We start from the raw sequence: 11107 nt of genomic DNA on the forward strand, positions 1-11107 counted from the left end.
GATTATCTTTGGCACCACATCTATGTTTTTATAGATGGAAACTATAAAATTCAAATGATGACTCGACCAAGCTTATTTTTGGCACCACATCTATGTTTTACTATACTATGAAGTCTAAGTTGACCCAATCCAAACCATTAATTGACCAAGTATCCAAAAAGGAGAAAAAATGATACGACTTCCAATCTTTCTATCCCTTTATGTATTGTTCTCTTTCTCTCCGATATAATCTAAAAGACCAAATCCTCAACACAACCCACCAATAGTCAATGTCTAACCTCCACATAATTCACTGTTATTCCCACTTGGGAAGAGTGCAATTACCCAGAAATTTTGCTTCTCATGTCACCATCAACTTCTCCATCGACACAAGCCAACTTTCACAATTTCAAGGTTTCATTCAAATGGTCTGCCACAAAAGTTGAGTTCCTCGCGATGGTTAGGAATTGAGTATTGTTGATACCAAGGTAATCATAAACGTCCACTTTAGCCAAAGTAGAGCATGTATTCCTCATGATCAAAGAACTCCTTTGTGCTGAGCAGAATGGAATGTTGGCGAATTAATTAGATCTCTAGATTTTATGGAAGGCGACATCATTAGATTTGACAATCAAACAAAACTCAACATGAATGCGATGACCGACATCACCTAAGACTAATCAATCAATATGGCGACGAAGTGGCATCGCCTAAGCGTGCCTTGTTAACATGATATTCAAAAGAGAATATTTATCATCGATGTCTCAATTTAGGATTTATATTTCTAGAATTAAGTTAGGGAGGAGTCTTTTATGAAGCCTTATTATGTAGTCATGTTTTTTAAGAGATTCAATTCATATCTCGGATACAACGTTATCCAATGACCTATTTTCAGTATGTGCATGAGAGAGAGAGAGAGAGAGAGAGAGAGAGAGAGAGAGAGAGAGAGAGAGAGGATATGAAGGGTATGGGTAATTCCTTGTTTACTTCACCTTTATATGCGCACTTTAATCAGCTCCCACTCAATGCTTTGGCGCCCCACTCATCCACTTCCTCCTTAGTCGTGTGACAAAAGAATGATATGTTAAAGCTTCTTTTGGCTCGCAACCTTCTACCATTGGATGTGCTTTTTCTCTTTTTCCAAGTGGGTAAAAAGAAATGGCCTTTTTGCTTTGTCCAAGCATACCTACCTGTACTCCTCCACTTCCATCACGTTATATTCATGATCCAAATAAACAATTATCATTAATACAAAGAACCAATATGCCAACATCGTTTTTATGGATAAAAATTAAAAAAAAATTTAAATTAAAGAAATAATATGATATATGTCTCGTACGATATTTAATAATAATTAAACAAACTATTTATTAAAAGTCTATCGTTCAGTGAGGAGCAGACGACTTATTTGAATTGTCATATTCATTAATACTTAAGAGGCATGAGGTTTGAATGTGTGTTCTTTGACGATACGATGGGTGTTGTTTAGCCTAATAGACTATGCCGATGGAAATTATTTATTCTGAATCTATGAGTTCATAATCCGATCATCTCTTTACCGGAAAACATAATGTGCTATTTTCATGAGCAAAGATACATCAAAGTTAGAAAAGAGTAATAAGAAGGTAATCAAGATAAATAAAAAATTCTATTAGCATTATAAGTAGTGAGTGTATTGGGTGCGGTTGCTTACATGAGTCCAGCAAATAATGTTATTGTGCGTCCGGTGACTATGAGAGTTTATTGAATTTGACTACTTAATACATACAAGAATACGCTTAATACATAGGTTATCCTCTCTCTCTCTCTCTCTCTCTCTCTCTCTCTCTCTCTCTCTTAATAACAAAGGATAGAAAGGATACCCCTTTAAGTCATGGTAAACACAAATTTAAGGGAATGACCTATGTTGACAAAGGACATGGGCTCTTATAATGCAGTTTTGCTTACTAACATAGACCTGCGCCTAATACTGATCTATTTGTTCTTGAGGTCTTGCTTGTTGCAGTGTTACAAGTGGAGTTCGAGCAAACAAGTTTATTATTCTTGTTTCGCCAAAGGTAAGAGAGAAACTATGATTCTATTTGAATTGTCTCTCGGAAAATTTTGGTTTCTTCTCTATTGATAGGTCTTCTAATAAATCATATCAGGATATATTTTTTTACTAACATATTCTTTGTAAAAATTATTAACCTATAAAGATCATGAGATTAAAGAATTGTAGGATTTACATTATATAACAACAACAAAATCGTAAAATCTATTTATCTGGGATTGCTTACATGATTAATAATAATTATATATTTTTTACTGTCATTGAGATCTTTAAGTTAAGAATATATATTTGTATTTTTAATTTCTAAGATTTTTAAGATCCTCTCTATCACTTCAATAATTATTTTATTCATTAGGAATAATTAACTATTACCATATATCCTTAACATAATAATTATGCTAACTACTACAGCGATAATTAACTAATATTATGCATCCTTAACACGCTAATTACTTGGTAATAATTATTTCATCTATCTCATCATGCTTTTTGATCTGACACTTTGATCCGATTGACCTTATCTGAATCCTTCTTCGGAAGATCCAATTCCTTCGTCACATGAAGGTTTGAGCATGCTCTTTGTCTTATCCTTCGTCACATGAGTGCATTTACATCTGTGCAGTTTGAACACAGAGAGAGAGAGAGAGAGAGAGAGACTGTGGCCCTAAACGAGACAGTGGGTGTTCAGCTATGCACTGCCTCCTCAGACGTTATCTACTTCTCTTGGAGAGTCAAAGGCAGTCTCTGCCTTCCGAGCAGTGCTTCACATGCTGATAGAGATGGATCGGATGCATTACATGTCCGCCCAGTTGTCATCCTCGGAATAGAATCTTCCATTATTTACAAATCCTCACAACACTTTGCAGCATGCAACAGTTTCTTCCTTTTGTTTTCTCTCCTTCAATGCTTAACATCAAACACGAACGCTCAATTTCGATCACCAACTCAATATAATATTATTAACTTAATTAAATTTATTTTTTTTAAAAAATATTATATCATGTTGAGAGGACTTTGATGCGACAGTCATGATCGAGTAGAAAAAATTTCTTTAGTATATTCCTACAAGAGATTACGTACGAGCACATCTGAATAAACTTAAGTCAATATTTATTTATTTATTATAGAAGCAAAAAGAACATAAGAAGTTCACTATTAATTTAGTGAGTTTGGAATGCAAATATATCTAAGAAACTACTTTGTAATATTGATTTTATGATTGTTCTTACAAAAGATTGTGTCTAGATGCATATGAGAGAACATCTTTGATGATTTAGTGTTTATTTTTTACTGCCCGTAAGAAGTTCACTATTACTATTAATTCGATGAAGAGATTGTTTTATAGTATTAGCTTGGTCGGTACTATTGATGAATCAATGTATAACTTACATTAAAACGATAAAAACTACATTTTATATTCATGAATGCAAGACAGATTACTTGTTTGTTTTTTTGTTCTTTGAAGGTGAAAAGGGAATGGAATTAGCAATGTTGTTTTCTATTATTGTCACCACAGCGTTCGTTGCATCTTTTAGTTCCAGTAAAGGACGCTAAGACCCTGGCTTTGTGTGGCACGACTGACTTCAATATGGTGGTATGCCTCTTTTGCTTAGTTTGACCGACGTGACTGTCTCATGGAAATCCAAAGAGAGAAAGCGATCCCACAAGCACAAGCACACACACAGAGGTCTTGGCATGGCATTGACCCAACTTTCACCACATGAACGCCGGGAACCGGGAAGTGGTCTCTGAGAAGGTGCAAGTGGCGTCTGCAAGCGACTATTCTGTACATGGTTTACACTGGTCGTCGTCTTCCCAGATCCCAAGCTTGGTGACTTGCGAAAAAGATAGGAATGTCTGTTTTGATTCTTGAAGCTTTGCTGGGTTTGGAAGAAGCGGCATTTGAGTCCCACGTTGGGGCAAATGACAGAAAGGGCAACAGGAAAAGATGTTGCACAAATGTGAAGCCCCTCAGAGGATAATTATATCATTCCCTCCGCTTAGCACTTTACGTGTACCATCTGAAGTCACGGGCATGCTTTGAAACTGCAAAAGATTCAACCTACAGCAGCAAGGAGACCACAGAAGAGTGAGGGCTGGTCTCAACCAGAGCTAGGGTTCAAGTTCCAGTAGTAGGAAGGGTGAAAACATTGTCCAAGGTACGAGTTCTCTACTTAGCTCGCATAGATTGTTAGTATCATCTGGTTGTTCTAGTCTCAATGGAATCAAGCACTGCTGCTAGCTGGATAATATTGTCAACTTATGGTGAGATATGAGGGTGGAAACTTATAGAAAGATGTCACAGTTTTCCATAAGAGACTGCCAACGTTATGTCCAATGATAGAAAGGTTTCAATTACCTGATGAATTCCTTCCACTTTGTATTGAATGCACACATCACACGGATTTGAATGAAAGAATATATGTTCCTGTGCAGAAACACATACACACAAATACCAATGTATGTATATAATTATGTCTCTGTGTCTGGGTTAGAGAGAGAGAGAGAGAGAGAGAGAGAGAGAGAGAGAGAGAGAGAGGTGGCTTTTTTAATGGAGAGAAGTGAGGAGATGATGGGTTCCATGGAGTCTCCCAAGCAAGTTCCACCACCATTCCTGACCAAGACTTACCAGCTAGTTGATGATGCCTGCACTGACCATATTGTGTCCTGGGGAGAAGATCACACCACCTTCGTTGTGTGGAGGCCTCCAGAGTTTGCGAGGGATCTGTTGCCCAACTACTTCAAGCATAACAACTTCTCAAGCTTCGTGAGGCAGCTCAACACCTACGTATCAGTCTCAATATCCTCCTTCCTTCCCATCTTATCTTACTCCTCCTTCTCCTAAGTAGCATTTTGTGGTCTCTACTTCTTCTTCTAATGGTGAACTGCCTCGAGACAAGTATTTAACCTTCTTAGTTTATCTTGTTCCCACCTTAAAGCTAGAGCACGCAGCTCTTCAGATCAAATCCTATAATCTGAGTGGTGTCATTTAATTTCCTGCAGGGTTTCAGAAAGATCGCGGCAGATAGGTGGGAGTTTGCGAACGAGTACTTCAGGAGAGGAGAGAAACACCTACTCACCGAGATACACAGAAGGAAGACCCCTCAGGTCCCTCATTCTCTCCATTACCAGCCCCCCCAACACTGCCATCAATCGCCGCAGCCTCTCCATCCCGCTTACGAAGTCAGCTCCTGGATTGAGACTCCCTTAGCGGTCTCCGGCGGCGACACCAACTTCCTCTCGGCTCTTTCGGAGGACAACCAGAGACTGAGGAAGAACAACTCTCTTCTCTTAACAGAGTTGACACGCATGAAGAAACTCTACAATGACATCGTCTGCTTCATCCAACAGCACGTCACCGCGGTCGACCACCCTGTACAAAGGCTTGTTGCTTACCCAAGGCAGACTGGGCTACTGGCTCTTCCAGAACTCCATTGTTCCAAGAATCAAAGCTCGGTTACACTGATTCAGGCAACAGACAACACTCTCAAGCTTTTTGGGGTTCCAATTCATGGCAACAAGACACTGGACGAAACAACCACGGGAAAGAACTCTTGAAAGAGGAAGATATTGTATACTGCTAATGCTGTTATTTCTTGGGTAGGACATTCACCTCTTTTTGAAATGGCTTTCATGGATTTTAGCTATAGATGTGATGGTCTTGTTCTTATCAGTTAGAACTGTGCTTTCTTATGAGTAATACTAGCAGCATTGCCCAAGCGTGTTTCTTGTGCATTCTTGCCTTTGACCTACTAGTATCCTTCTGTCCTGAGAACCCTTTTCTTTTGGTTTTTGGGTCCTGAGAAGGTTATATAAGCCAACATGTGTATAATACTGCAGAGAACAAATCCACCTCTCTCGACATTGGATTCTTCTGGTCTTCCTTAAATTATTTGAAGTGTCTGCAGCTAACTGTCAAAGTTAGTAGATGGTGTGTTGTGGATTTGAGTGCTTTCTCACACCAAAGAACTGCAAAAGGTAACATGGTGGTGATGGGCTTCTGGATTGATTTCTCGGGCAATCATTTCACCCATAGCTCCTTTACATGAACTGCAAAAGATATTGCACATGTAAGTAGTTCGATGATGTTAACATGATTCGTTTTCAACAGTTAGAATGATGACAGTAATTTTCTGAAACGTACTGCACGATTTTTTTCTAATTGAAATATGTTTTATTTGAAGATGAGTGCACGGTGTTGAAATAATAATTTGCATCTTTGCAAATACCTTGTGGATGTAGTATGACTTCAATTCAAAAGTCGGATCCAAAGATTGTAATCTAAAGTTTAAGATATTGAGGGTTTTTGGATTGAGGATATTGATTCAAAACTCAGATCCACACTTGCAAATTAAACAAAGTAATATCTATCAATTCAAAACTTTTTGCAATTACCTTGTGGAGGTATCATTTTTGAATCGGTTGAACAGGGCAAAGAATATATATATATATATATATATATATATATATATATATATATATATATATATATATATATATATATATATATATATATATATATATATATATATATAGATAGAGAGAGAGAGAGAGAGAGAGAGAGAGAGAAGTGAGATTAGAGAGGAAAAAAAGAGACTAGAAGAGAGAGGAAGATCCAATTAAGGTGATAATTCTTAACAGTAGTCTCTAACTTGTATACCCTTTAGAAATCCAAAATATGGTTTCTATAATACCTATATAGTAAAAAGTATACTTAATAGAAGAATACACTTAATACAAAAGTAGGGTTCAAGGTTAATACCAAAAAAGTCCAAGAAAAAAATTTAATTTTTCACACAACACTTAAAGTTTCTAAGTGAAATAATTGATAATGTTTTATTAATTTCTTAGGCAAAATAAACTTTCTAAAATCCTTTATAAAGTGAGATGATTCTCTATTAATCTCACTCGATGGAAAAGTTTAGTATAAAATCTAAGTGATACTATTAGTACATATAACAAGATTATAGTCAAGAATGACCTTTATGTCATCTCTATATTGTAGAAGAGTTAGTGCCCTTGGAAGATTAAATTCTCAACATAAAACTAGACTAATATTTAAGTTAGAAGGCAAAATGAGTATATATATGCATTAGATCCTAATTTTTGGATAATGGAGAGATGACCAATGGCTCGGATATATAATTTATTAAGTTTTTGGGAATTCTCTTAGAATGAATGTAAATCAAGACATAATCATCAACTTGAAACTCTTGACTTCTATAATGTGTATTAACAATAAGTTTATAATTTTCATTACTTAGGATAATTTTGTATTAAATTTTAGTATGCTTATCATGGATATGATAAGCGAAGGAGTGTGCTAGTTCTGAATCACGATAGCTAGGTGAGAGGGGTGCAAGGTCAATGGCCTATTGAATTTTTCATATGATTGACATTTCACTAGGTAATTCTGAAGGTATGACATTAGAAAATTTATCTAACAAAGTAGCATAAGGGCTATGAATTTGTCTAATAATGATGACCATACAAAATTTATTATCTAGACTCTCTCTACTTAAAAAGACTTAAAGTTTAGTAAGTGGAGCCTCTTAGTAGTTCAGGCGTATAAAAGAAATTTAGAAGTTTCTGGTTTGTCTTTTTCTAATAGTTTTACTAGTCACAAGATAATGTTTTTACCTGTATAACAAAATACATAGATGTTTTCTAATAACATCAAAGTCATACAGCTAAGGTCAATTAAGAAGAATGTGAGCAACATCTATTAGTAAAACATCATAATAAATCTCATCATAATAATTACTCATTTTAATTAGTACCAAGCATCTCTCACGTAAAATGGTTTTGTGGCTACCTTAAATGATGTTAATTGTAACTATACCTTAAGGTATAGTCTCTTGATAATAGATTTATCAGATTATGTTCATAGTACTTCTCCCATCTATAACTAACTTACAAGTTCTCTCTTCATTTTGGATAAAAGTATGAAAAATACTTTTCTTCTTCCGTTCATTAGAATCACTAGCATATGGACAATATTGACATAAGCATCTTTAATTTCTAGTTCATTTTTATAACTTAGCAAGCTTCAGGTTTAACTACTTGGTCTAGTTCTTCAATTTGATCATTTAGTTCTTATTTTAAGATAAGAGTAGGTTAAGAATAACGTAAGACAATGTGATCTATATTATGACAGTAGTGACATTAGATTGAAGATAAACTAATTTGAAAATCAAAATGAGTTAGATGATTTACAATTGAGCTAGGACTAACTTTAGGGTAGATTGGGAAAAAATTCTATTGTTTAGAGACCTAGAAGATATTGGAAGAGTTGGATAAATTTCAAAGTATATCTCAATCTTAAGGGCTCGTTTAAAAGCATCCTCCATGGTGATGGAGAACTAAGGAAGACTTCCCTTATATTTTAAATCTTAACCCATTAGCAAATTGAACTAAATAGTCTATTACACTAGAATTCAACATGACTTAATAATTGTTCAATCAGTTAGCTTGGATAGTAGGTTAGTAAGTATTTTTCCTTAAGTTTCTATATATTAAAATTCAATTAAATAATGGGAGGCTCTCAAGCTATTCAATATTAGGTTGAACACATTACCAATAATTCTTAATAGAACTTACCAGTTTCATTTTTACAAATCTCACGCATTCAATATCAATTATTCTATACCACTTAAAATAGTTCTCTATACTATTTAACTAGTTAATAAATATTTTTAGGGTCAAACCTACCATTAAAGTTTAGTACATCCACTTTGACTTTTTTTATCTTTTTATGAGATTGTTAGTACCAATTATTCAGGTTTATAAATGTCTAGCATATTCTAGAAATTCATCCTTAAGGTCCAAAGTTTAATTATTAAGAATGATTGGAGAATGATTGTAATCAGGTGTTTTATAAGAGTTTAAATTTTAATAATCCTATAGTTATAACTAAAGGAGAGAAAGATGGTGATAAAAGAGAAAAAGGAAAAAAAAGAAAATGAGGGGGGAAGAAGCGTTGAAAAGTATGTTTAATAAATTATATGGTTGTTTCTAACAAAAATATTAATGAGGCTTACATCACTAAAAATCGAGAGATCCACCGATCTCCTAAGGATATTGGCCCTAAAGTCTAACTTTACATATAAGTATTTAGGTTGCAGGTGCAAGACCATGAGTGTTGCTTGAAGCCTTTGTTGTTAGTTGAGACCCGAGTACAAGATAAGTTTATTGATTGCTTTGATACTAATTGATATAAAATAAGGTAAAGAAATAGAGAGAAAATAAGAGAGGAGTGAGATTAAAAAAGAGAAAGAAAAAAGTGAGATAAGAGATTAGAGAGGAGGAAAAAAAAAAAAGAGACTAGAAGAGAGGAAATGTTATTATTTTTCATTCATTTATTGATAAGTTTTATTATATATAGGGATTTAGAAATCTTGGTCTAATCAATGAAAATAATGATTTTGAAGAGTAATCTCTGGTAGAACTTGTATGTTTTTTATAAACCAAAAATATGATTTCATCATACCTAAATAGTAAAAAAGATTACACTTAACAGATTGACTCCGATAATTTTACACATATAATCATCCTATAAATTTAATTTTACACTTAGCGACATATATTCTTATAGTCTCTTCATATTAGGGCATGGTAAAAATAAAAATAATAAATACTTTATTTATTAATATAAATCGGGTAATTTTTGAGTTATTCCGTCCTCATCAATGGATCCTGAAGAACATTCAATGAGATAACACTACACATTCACAAGTTTGAGTTATTCCACAACAGCTAGGATGATTATATGCATAAAATTATCTGAGTCAATCTATTAAGTGCAATCTTATGATACTTATATGATGATTCCTTATTAAGTGCAATCTTATCGTTATATATATGAAAGTCCAAATCAAATAAAGATTCCTTACAGCCACCCAAGACTATAAAGATTCCTTACAGCCTTTAATAAAGTGGGTAAATCTCTTTTGAAATAAATATGAAAGTTCAAATCAAATATGACTAATTCTGATCAAACATATTCCATTCTAATTGGATATGGTATTCTTACAGCAAGTCTTGGTCTAAATTGTCGTAGAAACATAGAACAGCCCTCTCATTATTTCTTCAAATTTTTAAATAGTTTTTAAGCATTGACAGTAATCATATACTATTTTCCGAATTTTTCTATCAAAAAACTCTTATTTATAGTTAAAAGTAGGGCGATTTCTCAAAAGATACTTTGCTTTATTTTTTCCCAACAATATCTCTAATTTATTTAAAAATAAAAATATCCCTCAAAAAAGTTTTTGTTAAATTTTAACTGTTATAGTATTTTCATTGGTCTCATTTATAATTTTTATTGATATATTTATTACACTATAAACGTTAACATCAATCATATCATGTCTCTTTAATTGTCATTGCTCATATATCATTATAATATAATATTTTTAGGTTTATAATTTAGATCATTTATAGTATTTTAGATCATTATAATATAATATAAGCAATTTGAATATTTTTAAAATTAGAAATACTATTTGAAAAAAATAAAATAAAATAAGAGGTAAAATTGAAAAAACCTAAAATATGAATATTTTTTAGAAAAATCGTCCTTAAAATTATTTTGATATTATTTAAAAAATAAGGTGTTATGCAAGAAGTTCTAAAAAATAAAAATAAAGGTACTCTGAGAAGAAAAAAAAGAAAAAAAAAAGAATTTTTCTGAAGAATTTGCTGGCCAATAATAATTGGATCTTCTGGAACCTGCCATGCTTTCCCGAAGGATCCGAAGGTGCGGTGGATGCTTCTCCCCTCCGCAACGCCACAATTCTCCGATGCATTAAACCATGGACGTGTGATCGACAAAGCAACCAAATCAAAGGCCCTCCCGTCGTACACGTGGCACTTCTTCCGTGGTTCACGACAGGAGCCCTGACATTTGACCGGTCAAAACATAGCGCCCCAACCTCTGACTTGGACAACCTGACCGTCGCATCCAACGTCTAATGGATTACGACACCGACGAGCCTCGCGGATCAACGGCTCAGATCCAACGAAGCTAAATAATATTCCCACAATTTATTGTAATGAAGGCGCGGAGTCGCCGAC

The 11107-nt window shown here is 34.1% G+C and overlaps 1 protein-coding gene across 1 annotated transcript; it reads left to right on the forward strand.

Moving 5' to 3' along the window:
* The first annotated feature begins 4490 nt into the window (after window positions 1–4490).
* LOC103971039 (heat stress transcription factor B-4b-like) lies at window positions 4491–5771 on the forward strand. The gene is made up of 2 exons (XM_009384972.3): window positions 4491–4820; window positions 5036–5771. Exons 1-2 carry the CDS (start codon window positions 4491–4493, stop codon window positions 5588–5590), a joined length of 885 nt encoding a protein of 294 aa, XP_009383247.2. The 3' UTR covers window positions 5591–5771.
* The last annotated feature ends 5336 nt before the right edge of the window (window positions 5772–11107 follow it).

Source organism: Musa acuminata, chromosome BXJ1-6 (genome assembly GCF_036884655.1).
Source record: "Musa acuminata AAA Group cultivar baxijiao chromosome BXJ1-6, Cavendish_Baxijiao_AAA, whole genome shotgun sequence".
Taxonomy (NCBI): domain Eukaryota; kingdom Viridiplantae; phylum Streptophyta; class Magnoliopsida; order Zingiberales; family Musaceae; genus Musa; species Musa acuminata.

Bases quoted from the DNA above. Each gene is read 5' to 3' on its own strand.
- LOC103971039 (XM_009384972.3), top strand. From the start codon at position 4,491: ATGTATGTATATAATTATGTCTCTGTGTCTGGGTTAGAGAGAGAGAGA. The intron at 4,821-5,035 runs GTATCAGTCTCA...AATTTCCTGCAG, and splicing joins TGAGGCAGCTCAACACCTAC to GGTTTCAGAAAGATCGCGGC.